This window comes from Rhea pennata, chromosome 8 (genome assembly GCF_028389875.1).
Source record: "Rhea pennata isolate bPtePen1 chromosome 8, bPtePen1.pri, whole genome shotgun sequence".
Lineage (NCBI taxonomy): Eukaryota > Metazoa > Chordata > Aves > Rheiformes > Rheidae > Rhea > Rhea pennata.
Window position 1 is genome coordinate 19,210,773 of NC_084670.1, and position 15,081 is coordinate 19,225,853.

Consider the following 15,081-nt stretch of genomic DNA (forward strand, 5'->3'; position numbering starts at 1 on the left):
ATCCTTTTATGGTGATAATCCTAAATACAGTATTCCCCCGTCTTCAGAAGTGTTAAACGTTTTAACTCAAAGCAGTGGGAGTCAGACACGTGAACGTGACGTTTGTGCTGTTTAACGGCCAGGACCCTTGAGGACGTTCTGCTTCGCCTCCTGTACTCCCTCCCTGACTGCCGCAGCCCTGACAAGGCTTAGGACTGCTGTAGAGTTATAAAGGCTGAAGCTGGCGCCAAGCTCTGGGCTCCCCAGTACAAGGGAGACACAGAACTACTGGAGAGAGTCCAGTGTAGGGCTACGAAGATGATCAGAGGGCTGGAGCAGCTCTCCTGTGAGGAGATGCATGAGCTGGGCCCGATCAGCCTGGAGAAGACTGAGAGGATCTGATCAATGTCTACAAATACCGTAAGGGAAGGTGTCAAGAGGATGGGGCTGGACTCTTTTCAGTGGTGCCCAGGGACAGGACAAGAGGCAACAGGCACAAACTGAAACACAGGCAGTTCCACCTGAACATGAGGAAAAACGTCTTTCCTGTGAGAGTGACAGAGCACTGGAACAGGTCGCCCAGAGAGGTTGTGGAGTCTCCTTCTCTGGAGATACTCAAAACCCGCCCAAACGCGATCCCATCTAACGTGCTCTAGGTGACCCTACTTGAGCAAGGGGGCTGGACTAGATGATCTCCAGAGGTCGCTTCCAACCTCAACCATTTTGTGATTCTGTGAAGTTCGCAGGCACATTGAAGTTACATATTGAATAAAAATCACTCTGGATGATCCTCAATATTTTATTAATTTAAAACGTTATTCCAATAAATATGTACCAATAAACATAAGACACTCCATAAAATCTAAATATTATAATAGGACATTTACAAACCTGTCAACAAAGTAAAAACTTTTTTTTTTCTTTTTTTTTTTAACTGAGGTACATGCAGAGTCATTTAAGGCAAATTCAGTCAATTATACTTTTATACAGATTCCTGCCCGCCTCAGGTAAGTTTCCCTTTAAAAATTAAAAAAACAAAAACAAATATACAAATAAGCCTATTAGGTAGCTATTTCCCCATTACTCTTTTAACAAGCCCAGAGTGTGGAAGCCAATGGTTGTCCTGAACAGTCTGTGCCCTTCCTGTGCTCTTCTCAGCCAGGAGGAGGTGATTGTTGGATGGGTTTCTAGTATATATAAGGCATAACTCTGTGCTTTGGCTTATCCAGTCAAGTCTTTCACAGACTTCTTTTTCCCCAGTGGATGTAGCAAGAAGTAATTGCTCCATGCCTCAAACATACGCTCACACATCCAGGCCTTGCATATACAGAAAGAGAGAAACAGCTCTGGAAGGATTAAAGGGCCTCCCTGTGTCAATGCAACTCCTGATTTATGCCAGAATAAGTGAGAGCAGGATTACCCCCAAGTTGGTATCTTGGCTTCAAAAGCAACAAGATATCAAACTGCACAGCTCAGTCCTCTAGTCCAAGTCTTCCTGACAGGAAACCAAGAGTGAAGCCACTCAGCACTGAAACTCAACAAAGGCAAGCACTCCCTACACCACTTACTGACTGCTGTGTAATTATCATGTAAACACCGTTACATCCATGTTTCCCTGCAAGGCAATTCAAGATACTGAAAACTTCAGGTGGTTCATCTTGGCCATGGGTGAAACATTTTCCAGCTCACATATATTTGGTAGCTTATCCATATTTGGAGAAACAGGCTTCATATCTCAAAGGTTTATTTTCCAGTGTTATTTTAGAAAGAGAAAGAGAGAAAGAGAGAGAGAGAGAGAAAAACCTCAGCCTTTAATTTCTGCTCTCACAGTCATTCAGGTTGAGCTTTCAATGCATGACCCTGTTCTCTTCTTTTCCCTCTAAGCTCCTGGTCAGAAAGCTAATGCCAGGGTCTGTGCTACAGACAGGGCTCAGGTTGAGTGGGGAAGCCAAGGGAGTCTGTTCTCATAGTGTTGTAGGTGCTTTCTGTATTGCAGCAGGGACTCATTTCAGGCCATGCTGTGTCTCCCGGTGTCTCCGTAAATCCACTTTTCTTTGGAAACCTTTGCCACACAGATCACAGCCAAAGGGCTTGAAGCCTGTGTGCTTCCGACTGTGGGTGATGAGGTTGGAGCTCTGACTGAAGGCTTTTCCACACACCTGACACTTGTGGGGCTTCTCACCTGCAGGAAGATGGGGGTGGGGAGGAGAGAAAAAAAGGGAGTGAAAAATGCAATGTCCTGCCTAGGCACTCAGAACACAGGAAATGCACTCTGGGCCTCAGAGTTAATCAAAGTGATTCCTCTGTAATCCTCAAGCGAGTCATTCTTGCTAAAAAACATGCAGTGGGGAGCCTCAAAGCCAAAGCTGAGCCTTCTCTGCAGCTGAGCAGTCCTGGACCTGGCTGTACCAGCATTGTCTCATCTAGTCCTGGGAGCAGTGTGAAGTGCAAAGTGCTCCCAGGACACTGTAACATATGAACCCGTTATTTAGCTGCATGGGCTCTATGTGGTTTAAACTAGCTTTGCGTCCTAGAAACATCAGGAATCCTTGGAGAGACCCCAGGCCATGCTGACTGCCTGATATTATTATAGCATCACCATGGGGGCAGGTGGGATAAATAGATGGCAGTTGTTAAGCTAGACCCAGTGAGCTGGTGCCTGGCCCCAAGGGAAGTAAGAGTCCCTCGAGTGAACAATGAAGGATAGGGTTCATCCAGAGATCCACTCTTCTCTCCATTCCTCACCCTGGAATGCCAGCAGGGTCATCCCGAGCCAACCCTAAAGTCCTCCTGCAGACAAATCAAGTGAACGGGAATAAATCCAACTTCTGAACTCCTATAGAGTGATCAGTGGCAAAACTCACACTGGCACCCATGGGGGGCAGCTCTCAGCACATTTTCACATTGTTTATTACTAAATAACAGATAAAAGGGAACCCCAACCACAGAACACGTGTATCTTTCCAAGCTTGATTTCAGAGTGGCTTTGCACCTGCAGAGCCCACTAACTTCAGCTGGAGCAACAAGCACTCTTTGCGCATTTGAAAATCAGGCTTTTAAAAACATAAGGTAATATAAAATGCATTGGAGGCTCAGTCCACAAGAATATGTTGCATAGGAAAGGGATTTCTGATTCAGTTAAGGACCTAGTTTTATATTAGAAATTTAAAAGTCCAGGGGCAGTTTCTGATCTCGCATCAAAATAGTATTTTTGTCTAATTCAGAATTTAGCTGAAATTTTACTTCACCAAGCCTCATTTGAAAAAGTTACCAGGCAAATACTTTTTGTTTTACTTCCTAAATAGTTCAGTTTCATTCAGCAAACATCTGGTGGGGAACCTTTATAAGTTACATTTATTTTTCACTGCTTATGATAAAATACTTCATACCAAGCAGCTTTATTTATAATGCTCTCTTTCTTACATGTTGGTTATTTTTATATTCTTCCTTTGATATCTGCTACTGGTCACTGTCAGGAAACAGAATTTTGGTCATCTGAACCTTGACTTTGACCAGCAGAGTTATTATTTTGTGCCTACAAATGTTTCTATATTCACACAGGTCATGCATTTCTCATTACTTTAAAAGTCAATAGTGCTGGTTTGAAAGGCAAGATTTACTTTTGAAGAGCTCTGATAAACCTGCTTTCTCACCGAACAGTATTTTAAAAACAATTTCCTTCAGTGATTCACCTGCACTTTATTAGTTCCATGTTTATTACTGACAAGGAAATTTGATAACTCTGCACCTCTCCTTCCATTCTGCATCAAACTGCAGCCATTTGCTTGGAAGGTCCGGGTGGAAGTGCAGACAATCAAACTCTGAACAAATATTTAGACTAAGAGTTGGACCCTGGGCCCTCCAGTTTAGTGTTTGATCTAGAGGAGGAGGCTCCTGTGGTTCCTATTGTAAACTGGCAGGGCCAGCAAATGGAGATGCTGCACTCAAATTCACCTGTCATTTTCCAGGGGCAATCAAGGCCACATGAATATAATACTCTAGAAATCATCTTACAGAAAAGCGCTTTGAATAAACAATGGTGGATCCTATTAAGGAAACACTGATTGGATTGCGAGGATTTTGGTTATTTAGCAGCTGTGGTTCATGAAACCACATTCAAATCCTCCTCCTTTGCACAAGTAGAGCTCAGATAGCACAAACTGCAGCAAGGTAGTGAGAAGCACTGGGAGATGCATGTACTGTCCCAGCTGAGGAGGAATGGACTGCTGCAGAGACTTCTCCCCAGAGACCAGCCTCCACAGAAAGGGCTAAACACCAGCATCTGCAGAACTGACCTGTATGAATGAAGGTGTGTTTCTTCATATCAGATTTCTGGTGGAAACGCTTCCCACAGTACTGACAAGGATAGGGCCGGGTGTCCGAGTGGATGAGAAGGTGGGTGGAGAGGGTGGAAGATCTCTTAAAACTCTTGCCACAAATCTTACAATCAAAGCTGCGTTCCTGCAGAGAGGAACCCAAACACATGCATGTTACACCATGCCGGAGACCCTACTGCAGCAAACCACCAGGCAGCCCATCGGTGTTGCCCCTTTTGCCTTACGAAGCACTTTTTCCTCCAGATAGCTGGAGAGGCCTGAAGAGACATTAACTCAAGCATGGCAGTGACACATGGTAAAAAAGATAGTGCACCCTCTCCCAGTGCTGTGCCCCACTCCTCGCAGAGATTTAACTGAATGCCCCTTCCTGACCGCAGGAACGGCCAAGTGGGAACAGCCCCAACCAGGCAGAGCCTGCCTGCACTTTTCAACAGGGGCTCAAGACATTATCACTCCACTCGGAACCCAACAGCCACAGCCCAAGGCATCCAGCAAAAACCTTTTTGACAAATCAAACTAAATGCATTAAGACTTTGCTGTCTCCCCCTCCTTTCCTCATCACTCTCTTCCACCATAAACTTGTATCTTCCTTCCGTCCTTCAACTCCCATCACACTCCTATCGCACCCTCCTCTTCCTGCTATGCTTTCACACAAATCATTTTACTTTATTTGGCTTTTTATGCACTCTCGCTGAAATGTTCTCCCCTCCATGGCTTTAATATGCAGCGCTGCTTATTTAATGGGTGATGACATATTTCCCCTCATTGTGTACTCTGCCATTGCACACTCATGCCCTTGTAAATAAAACAGTTAGCAAACAAACATCACTGTAACTCTATCCTCCCAAAACCAATCTGAGGAAGGAAGATTTGCCAGGCCAAGTGGGTGGGTGAAGGGGAAATATGGCACAATATCAGCAGGTGGAAAATGTTACAAATCCTACCAAAATTAACTACCATATTCTTTTGGTGTGTGACTCAGAGAGTGTCGAGACGGGTGAAGTCTGTGCTCTATACCTGCCTGGGCGTTCAGATGTTCCCAGCATAGACAGAATGACTACAAACAAGGGAAGATTCACCTCTTTGGGAATTGGGGGAGGAGGAGGAGGAGTGAGGAGACCTGAGTCAAAGGAAAGCATAGTGAGCTTCTACAGCTCTTAAAAAAGTCCATACCCCCACTACAATTTCCAGCCCTGAGAGTAAAATTTTATTATCTGTTACATCTAGAGTCCAAAAGTGGACTCCAATTGCTTAATACAGACATGCACAATGTCTGGGCAATGGAAACAAAGCCTGTGATCTTTAATTTGCTGCTCACTAGCTGCTCACTCTCTACTCTGCTTGCCACCGTATTCTTTACCCATGACTACCCATTGTGGCCCTATAATGCTTTCCTCCTCTCCTCAGTTTAAATGCCCATCTACTGCCCTGTGATTGCCCTCATGGCCTCTCCAGTGCCAGTCCCAAGCAAGCAGCCAGCCCTGGCCCTGTGCCCCTCACCCTGGCAGTCTGCCTTAGCTCTCACCTGTGAGTGCACAGCCTTGTGCTGCTCCAGGCTGACTGCGTGGCCAAAGGTCTTGCCACACATGTCACAAGCAAAGGGCCTGGTGCCGCTGTGTGAGCGGCGCACATGTACTTCAAGGCCATGTGGAGTGGAGAAGACCTGAGGGGAGAAAGCACACAAGGGTCAAGCTGGACAGGGAAAAGAGCCTGGGGAAGAGTCGTACCCAGCACAGGAGAAAGCGCTCTGTACCTTGCTGCACTTGACACACTTGTAAGAGCCCGCACTGATGAGCAGCGGGCGGCATAGGAGATCCGACTCCACTTTGATGCCACCTGGCCCCTTCTCTTGCTGCAGCCCAGGCTGTGAGTCAGCATAGAGTCCCGGTGCTGCTGCTGGAGGCCTCTCAAAAAGCCCTGGGCCCGGGGAGCCGAAGTCACCATAAAGTCCAAGGGAAGAACTGCACTCTGCACTGTAGAGGGCAGGCTCGGAGCCTCGCTCACAGAAGAGCCCTAAGGCTGAGGTTCGCTCCAGTGTCGGGCAGGGCCTGTAGCTTTGCACAAGGTGCCTCAGATCAGAGCCACCCAGGCTGCTCCACGCATATGGCTTGAAGGGCACTGAGAAGGGGGGTGCTTCATCCAGCGATGGGCACACAGATCGCTCTGAGGCTGTGGGGAAACAAGGGCATGGGAATTAGTGTGCTTCACAGTGCACCCACCATCACGGGGCAGAATCAGCTCAGTACCTCGACTTGTGTCCAGAGGCTCCCCACTGCCACAGCTGCACATCAAGGCTGCACAACAGGGTCAGTGCATCCAGTACTAACTACTCACTTGCTGCCCCAGCCAAATTATTAAAAGTAGCCAGCAACTTTGTCTACCTCCATTTCTGCTTGCCTAGTTGGGGATATGTTGATCTCACTGCTGAGATACTGAACAACTCAGTCTGCAACTCCCTTTGGTTTATCTGCAGCTCCTCAGAGAAGTATATCTAATACATTCCAAGCTGGGAATCAAAACTGACAGTCCAAGTGTTTGAACTCCAGTGTAGATCCCATTCATCCATACTGTAGAAATGACATTACGAAGGTGCCAGAAGGAGTAAGTGTGCCGAGATTTACCCTTCCAAAAGAACTAGAAGGTGCTTGTTGCACAATGTAATGCCCAAATCGTCTCTGAACTTGGTGCCACAACTGTCCATAATAATATTGCAGCATTATCAAAATAGGGAACAACTTTAAAGGTGCTTAAATTCCATGCCTCACTTTTCAGGGGAAAAAATTAAAAAAAAATCAATCCTCATCTGAAAGAAAATTCTAGTTGTTCCAGATTCCTCTGAGTTTCCCTAAGAAAAGATGCTGAGCACACCCAAAACACTGAGCTTCACAAACACATTATGAAAATCATTGGCATAGGCTGCATTAAAAATTAAAGACACGAAAGGATTCTCTTTTCAGTCATCATCAAAGCGAGCTTCCACCAGGACATGCTGTGAGCTGCTCAGATGGCTTCAGCTGGCTCTAACCAGGTTCCCCCTTGGCAAGGGCACCAACTGATGTGGTGGGCACCACAAAAGGAATTGCACTTGGAGGGCCCTTAACAGGAGACAGATGCAATGGCAGAAACTCAGCGTCTAAAGGCACAAATGCTCAGGGGGTCTTGCATAGAGAAAAGCACAGTTGTGTTGAGAACACAAGGTACTAGATCCCAACCATTTCTGCCAGAGACTGACTAATGCTCGAGGTGCTCTGCTTGCACTCAGGATCACATCAAGCAGCAGCATGCTGAAAGTCAAACATCTCCATTGGACAAATGTATTCGTGAACCATGGAAAAGAGGAATTAATTAACTGTTGAAGTGCTGATGCCTTTTCAGAGATATTGGCCTCCCTTACAACTTAGGCTACCATATCAAAACTTGCACACTCAATTGTTTTATAGGCTTTTCTCATTCCTGATCAGCTTCACAGTTCCCATGGTTTTCTCAGCCTTCAGCACACCAAGATAACCTGAGGTGAGAGAGGGAGGGAAGCCGTGATGTGTTAGGCTTTTGCTCTGGAGAGGCAGATGGTCACTGAGGGTTGAAGGAGAGAGTGGGAAATGAGGTGAAAATGAAGCACTGAATGACTTGCCTGTTTCCTATCTTTTTCACAGTTTCAGATCTTAACAGAATCTCATATTCTTCTATTGAAATCAGTAGTCTTTTGGTTGGAAATATATGCGCACATACCAACTGGGACATCTGAACAGAGCGATGAAATCAAATTAGCTGACATGGTGCTGAGCATGATTTTTCCTGTTCTGCACTGACTGCAAAGTTGTGGTCAATGTCACATCATCTATCTTGTGTCTTTGCAACCAGTTTCAGTGTTGTCATCTCTCACGATTTTATCGCAAGACTCAGACACTATCTTAAAGTCCTAGCTCTTGAAACTGTACAATTTTATCAGGCCCTCAGCTTTCTCTTTGTTTGCTTGTTCTTGTTCTAATTGTTTTTCCCTCTGGAAAATCACTTCTAGCCCAGACTATAAATAAAAGCGTAAGAAAACATAAGCCCTCAGTATTTTAATATGAGAGTTAAAATATCCATCAGATATTACTTACAGTTTTGATTTCTAAGCCAATTGGTTAGCAGAGAACGAAGGGAAGGCTGACCTGATTTTTGAGCGTTTGGAAGTAGCAATACTGGACAAAGTAATATGCTGTACCACAGATCAGCTTGCGTGCCATGTTCGTTCAACCCCCTCACACACTTTGGAGACCTCACAGGCACAAGCGTAAGGTGAACCACTCGCACTATGCTTCCAAGGGCTTGCTCAAGTCATCCACGCCCCGTACCCAGAGTCAAGGAGACTTGCAGTTCGCACTTTCTCATTCCGCTGGGCAAGAGACGCTCCTGTGTCTGCCTGTCTACAGCGTCTAGTCCTTGGAGTGGTGGGCAGGGAGAGAGAATCAAGTTCTCCCTTCTACTTCTTAGCAATTCTGTGTAGCCTAAACAGATTACCTTGGGAAAAGAAACATCAATGTTCTTTTCTGAAGGTAAGGCAGGCTCACCCAAAATGATTCAGAACTGAATAGCACATACCATAAAGACAGATTCAGGTGTCCTCCTCCACAAACCACAAAACACCATGCTCCCTGCACGACAACTCCATTATACCCAGTAAAAAGGCTCCTTATAACACTGTAGCATCAGTACTCAGGACATCCTAATATACCGCAGCACAGAGCTACCAGGGCTCCTACTGTATAAGCAAACATGTGTGACTACAGACATACATAAAAAGTGAGGTTAAATACCAAAGTGATTTGCACTGATGGAGTCAACAAAGCGTGCACAATGTTAACAGTGCTATAAAGCTATTGTGCCTGTGCGTATTCCCCTGGTTTGGCAGCACTGCATTCAAAGACAGACCTGAAACCTGGCTTTTGCTCCACGTTAGAAGTGAAAAGAGCACAGGCTGCACATTGGGATGAGGGGTAGTAAGTACTATTCCCCATATCTGCCCTGTCCGAACGTGATTTAGAAACATCGTTTCTCATCTGCCCTTGCTGATGAGGCACAGAAACTGTGCCCCGCCCAGACACACAACCAAAAAAATCTCACCAGTGCATCTTGCTGAAGTGACCAAGGCACAACTTCCAGCTTCACACTGCCTTTGGCAAGTCAGCTGGAGGGCAGGGATTCGGGGGGCAGGGGAGAGCTGCGGGAAGAAGCCTGACTATCTAACGCCGCTGTAATAGCACCCCTCCTGAGGTTCATTTAACGAAGCTCTGTCCTGCGAAGACTGGGAGTCCCTTATCATCCCTTTCCCCAGTGAACAGCAGCAGATAGTTTCAGGACCCCTCTCCCTTGGGAAAAAGTGGATCTGGGGATGCTGCTCTCATTTTGTCAGAACGTCTTCCCCAGGTAACGGGATGGTTGGCAGGGGGCTAATGAATCCACAGTAATTGAAGAAGGGAGCAGCAGGGAGGTAAGACAGAGCAGCCCTGGTAACTACCTGCTCCATTTCATGTCCGTGCCTTTTGGACACCTTGTGAGAATAGTTTATTTTCCCTTCAGAAATCGTAATTATTTGGGGAAAGACGAGCAGACCAAATTCATTAGGCACAACAACAACAAAAAGATACTGTTACATTTTGTGCAGAAATATTAGCAAAACAGAGACAGCTGCATTCTCACCTTCGGTGCCGTCTGTCATTTGCACGGACTGAAACTGTCCCATGGCTGGCTGTAATGATACGGCTTTGTATTTTGAATGCCCGCTCATAGGGCTTTCAGACTTCTAAAGGGGAGGAGGGTCTTTAAAAACGCTAATCCACATCATTACAATAAGCCATTGAGATGTAAGGATACTATAAAGACAAAGTAGGAGAATGAGTGGAGAAATAGGACTACTTATTTGTTTGCTGGTGTCTGCTGTCATTTTGCAAAGCTGAGATAATTTTTCCCTTGCTAAGACAGAAATTGTTCTTTTTTCCAGCCGTCACTTTTTAACCAAGGCAGTAAAAAAAAAATTTATATATATTTTTATAACGTATTTTTGTTATAAAACAACAGCATTGTATTTTTAAACGAGATAAGTATTCACGCCAAGCTGGGGACAGCATCTCCCACTGCTCCAACCACATCAAAGGCAGGACGAGGGAGCTAGAGACAGGCACTGCAGCCATAAGTGTGAGTTTCCTGGATTTGGGGTGTTTAAATCTGACCGCCATTATTTTCATCTGGTTTTCATAAACGTGTTTTTAGAAAAGCAAAACAAAAAATAAAAGTGGGAGAGATCCTTTTTATAGACAAGAGGCAAGAAATATCCTGAAAGGGAGTTTGGGGAAATGTCTAGCAGGTAGAGCAAACAGAGTCAATCCTGTGTACTACAGCTATATAGATAGCCAAGGAAATATGTTTACTGTTAAAAAAAAAAATCCATTAAACTTCCCGACAGCTGGGCGCTGTAGGCAAATGCGGGGATCTTTAAAACACAGTTTCGCCCTAGCAATTAATCAGAAACCAAAAAAGCGATGTGCTTTGGCATCCCAAGTTTCCTGGTGGGACTGGAAGCCGCTACTCCGTCAGCGGCGGGGACGGGCTGGGAAAGCAGCCTGGGCGCGGGGCGCAGCGAGGCGCAGCGCGGCGCGGGCACAGGCGCTCCGCTCCTCTCCGCTCGCCTCGCCCCGCGCGAGGCGCCGCGGGCCGCGCTCATACCTGGCGAGGCGGAGGGCGACGGCGGTCTCCAGAAGTCCTCAAACTCCGACACCCGGTCGCAGACGCTGCCCTCGCAGCTGGGCGCCGACTCGGAGGTGCCATCGGCGGCCTCGGCGAGGTGCGACTCCGGCGAGAAGCGGCCCCGCGGCGGCCCGGCGTCGGGCAGCACCGCGCCGCAGAGCCCGCCGGCCTCGGGGAGCTTGCTGTCTGCGGGGAGCGGCGGCCCCTCAGTGCCGGGCAGCGGCGGGCGCGGCCCGCCCGGCGGCCCCTGCGCACCCCGCGCCCCCGGCGCCGGGGCGCCCCTACCTGCACAGATCTGGGCCAGCACCGTCTCCAGCCGCCGGCTGTAGTCCTCGTCGGCGGAGCGGGGCTGGTGGTAGCTGTGCGCCTTCTTGCTCTTCACCAGGAAGGACCTCGGCATGGTGGGGTGCTCCCGCGGCCGCCCCGGCCGCGCTGCGTCTCCCAGCGCCGCGGCGGCTGCGAGCGTCACCCCCGAGTGTCCCGCGGGGGGGCGGCGGCGGAGGGGAGGCGACCTGCCGGGGAGGCGCCCAGCCCGCCGGTGAGGGCCGGGGGCGCCGGCCGGGAGGGGCCGCTCGCCCGGGGGCGGCGCGCCAGGTGGCGGCGCGCAGGTGGCTCCGGCCGCCGCCCCGCGGCTGCTCCGCGCCCTCCCGCCGCCCCCCGCAGACGCGGCTGCGGCCGCCCCGGCAGCCCGGCGAGGAGCAGTGCCCGGCCCGACGGCTGGCAGCGGCTGGCGACGGCGGGGGGATCGCGGGCAGGGGTGCTCGTTTGCACCGCGCTCAGGCCGCCGCAGCTCGGCCGCCAAGTCCGCGGGTGCCTGCGCGCCCCGAAACGAGCGATCAGTTCCCCGGCCCCCGAAAGGGCTGCACAGAGACCTGCGGTAAAAAGCAACGAACTAAATCGAAATCCGAGTTACTCCGCGCCTGCTGCTGCTGGGGGGACTGGTTCTCTCATCCAGCGTGAACCGCGATAACGTGAAAACGAACTCAACGGAATCTGTCCCGCCGGCCGCAGCTGCCGGCGCGGCGCGGCACCGCGCAGCTGCCGGCGCCGAAAGCCGCGGCGGGCAGAGGCGAGGTGGGAAACCTCCCGGGGGGGGCGACGAGCCCGCGGGGAGCGGCCGGGAGACCCGGCGCTGCCCCGGCCTAGTACTGGAAGGCAGCGGAGGTTAAGCCTCGACATGATTTGACACTTTGCAAAAAGCCTATTTAAACTGCGTTTATTTGGTTCTTTTGGAGGTTTTATTTTTTCTCTTTTCTCCTCGAGTGGCCTCACATTTGCGGAAGAGGAGAGCAGGGAAGGGGCCGATCGCGCCCGCCCCGGCCCGAACCGGGGCCGCGTGCGGCGGCGACCAAGCCATCCCGCTGGGCTCCCGCCGCGCTGCGCCGCGGGAGCCTGACCGGCCGGCGCGTCGCCCCGTCTGCGCCCGGGCTAGGCCAGACCCGCTCCGCGCCGCCGGGGAGGCACCGCCCCCGGGCACGGCGCCGCGCGGGCGGGTGGGAGCGCTGCCGCCCGGGCCCACCTGCGCCTCAGTTCATCCTTGAGCGGGGGGGAGGAGGAGGAGGAGGAGGAGGGGGCGGCAATCAAAGCGGCTCGATAACGCTTCGCCCTCCCCGACAGTAACGGCACCAGCAACCGTTGGGAGGTTGCAGACGCCGTTTCTGCCGCGTGTTTTCGTCTCAGCGCGGCGCTTTTCCCTCCAAAAGCCAGATCGCGGAGGCGCCGCCACCTCCCCCCGCTCTCCCGGCGGGGCTCGCCGCCCAAGGCTGGAGCCAGGAGCCGTGGGAAGGCGCGCTCCTCACGCCACCTGGCCGCCCGCACTGTGCCAGGGCCGCGGGGCCCGGCGGCGCGGAGCGCCCCTCCGCCTCAGGCACCTGCCCCGCCCCTCCCCCCGCGGACCGTTGGCCGCAGGGCAGCGCGCGCGCGGCTGCTGCCAGCGCTTCGCGCCACGCGGGGCCTGCGCCCGCCAACGGCCGCTGCTGAGGGGGCGCGAGGACGGCGCCCGCCAACGGCCGCTGCTGAGGGGGCGCGAGGACGGCGCCCGCCAACGGCCGCTGCTGAGGGGGCGCGAAGACGGCGCCCGCTAATGGCCGCCGCTGAGGGGGGCGACGCTGGCGCCTCCCGGAGCGGGGCCGAGCGGCGCTCGCCTGTCCTAACGGGACCGGCCGTCGCGATGGAGAGCCCCGAAGGGCTGGAGAAGATCTGAGGAGAGGGGGCGCTGCCAGCCCACCCCGCCCGCCGACAGATGCCCAAGCGAGGCGAGAAAAGCAAGAGCGCTTACCCATTTGGAGGGGTGAAGGAAGCTGGGCTGCAGACGGGGTTTGCGCCACAGTCTGCTAGTTTGGGTGACTTTAAATTTAGCCTTTAAGGAGCAATGGTGCTTGAGTTGGCTTTTTTTTTTTTCTTTCTGTCTCTCTCAACTCCTTCAGAGCTCGGCCCCCTAAACCACAAATTCCACTTCCTGAGCGTTAGGAGCTTCTGCAAAAAAAAAAAAAAAAAAAAAAGAAAAAAAAGGCCTCACGAATCAACACTGTTCCCCCTTCTCTCTCTCTCTCTCATTTTTCCTTAAATGAAAATGTCTTCCCGTATTCCACCTCAGAGGGCTCGCTGAAGTGACATCAAAGTGTCATTCTGGAATAGGGCGTTTCATTTCTCTGGGGGTTCTGCTCTAGAAATTACACACATCTATCTGAACTATTCTTGGATCCCCTTCAACTTCCGCAACGAGAACAAGTCACAGATTCAAAACACAGATTGACTCAACACAGACAGAGACAGAGGGCAGGGGATGGAGGAGCAGGCGCCAGCCCTGGCAAGCCACCTCCGAGGAGCATCCCTGTGCCCGCTCTGCCCTAGGAATGGGGGAAGAGACCTCCCGCGGCGATCTAGACGTGCACGGTGTTACAATCGGGGTTAAGGCAGGGCCCTGGGCAGACCTCCCCTAGCCTGGAAATAACTTGTTGTGGAAAACTCTTTCGGGATAAATACGCCCAACAGCGCTGAAAATACCTTAAGACCCAAACCTAGAGGTTTGCTCATTTCCCTTCGGATTTAGGTAATGGTTAAATATGGAAGGGGTAGGCGAGATTCTCCCTCCTGCCCCCTCCCCCTCCCCCCCAGCCGGGCACGGAGGCTATTGCAGCTTGCGTGATTCAAACGCGAAGGCAAAAGGGGAGCAGAGCCAGGCGAGAGGGAAGCGGTCGCTTCCCGCAGCCCTTCCCCGCCTGAGCTCCGGGGTCAGTTGGCCCGGCCCGGGCGGACCGGAGTGAAAGGCGGCAGCGGCAGCGCGGGGGGCGCCCGCACCGCAGCTCTCTGCCCGGGCAGCGCCAGAACCCGCTGCCCTGGCGCCGGGCGGCACCAAAACCCGCACTGCTCGCAGCTGGAGTCCCTCCCTCCCGCTCTGCGGGGCCGGGAGCGGCGAGGAAGGAAGCGTGTTCATTTTTTGCAAACAGAAAAAGGGTAGTCTTGCTTTATTCCTCTTCCCCCCCCTCCCCCCGCACACACACGCCGTGTTTTCCAGATTCCTGATGCAGCCAGGAAATCTGGCTCAGGTCTTCGGTTCTGGGAGTTTGGGCTGGGTATTTCTGGGCTTCGATATTAGACATCTCGGACCTCCAGCAATTAACTTTCGATTACGGCAGTGTGCTACTTAACCAGGCTGCTTAAAGTATGCTCCCGAAGTATGGCTTTGCAGTGATCGAAGCGAGGTTCAACACCATTTCCCACCTCGAAACGACAGAGACATTCAGAGAGCGGCTGAAGTTGGTCAAGGCAGGAGGTGGGCTCAGCTTGCAGCCCTCCTCACGCCCCGGAGCACGCTGGCTTGCAGGAGCAGGTGCTTTTCTGCAATTCCCCAGAAGTATTCACAGACCAATTAGTCACTTCGTGAGCCTGTGTGGGACATACCGTTTACCTGACTTCCCAAAATCTAACGAAGCAAGCAAATAACACCACGAAAAAAAACTCCAACTTTATAAATGGTGCTTTAGTAGTGACAAGAGGAAGTTGAAGCAACGACTGACACATCACCTTTAACACCTTC

At 51.2% G+C, this 15,081-nt stretch overlaps 1 protein-coding gene across 1 annotated transcript; it reads right to left on the reverse strand.

Annotated features, from left to right (window-relative positions):
• Window positions 1-1,759: 1,759 nt before the first annotated feature.
• GFI1 (growth factor independent 1 transcriptional repressor) lies at window positions 1,760-11,442 on the reverse strand. The gene is made up of 6 exons (XM_062581492.1): window positions 11,328-11,442; window positions 11,022-11,228; window positions 6,070-6,485; window positions 5,842-5,979; window positions 4,275-4,440; window positions 1,760-2,161 (listed from the first exon to the last, which is right to left on the reverse strand). The coding sequence occupies exons 1-6, from the start codon at window positions 11,440-11,442 to the stop codon at window positions 1,983-1,985; spliced, it is 1,221 nt and encodes a 406-aa protein (XP_062437476.1). The 3' UTR covers window positions 1,760-1,982.
• Window positions 11,443-15,081: the final 3,639 nt, after the last annotated feature.

Coding starts and splice junctions, on each gene's coding strand:
- GFI1 (XM_062581492.1), bottom strand. CDS start 11,442: ATGCCGAGGTCCTTCCTGGTGAAGAGCAAGAAGGCGCACAGCTACCAC. Junction 11,229..11,327: donor GCTGGCCCAGATCTGTGCAG/GTAGGGGCGCCC, acceptor CGCTCCCCGCAG/ACAGCAAGCTCCCCGAGGCC. Junction 6,486..11,021: donor GTCGCCCTCCGCCTCGCCAG/GTATGAGCGCGG, acceptor GTTTCCCCACAG/CCTCAGAGCGATCTGTGTGC.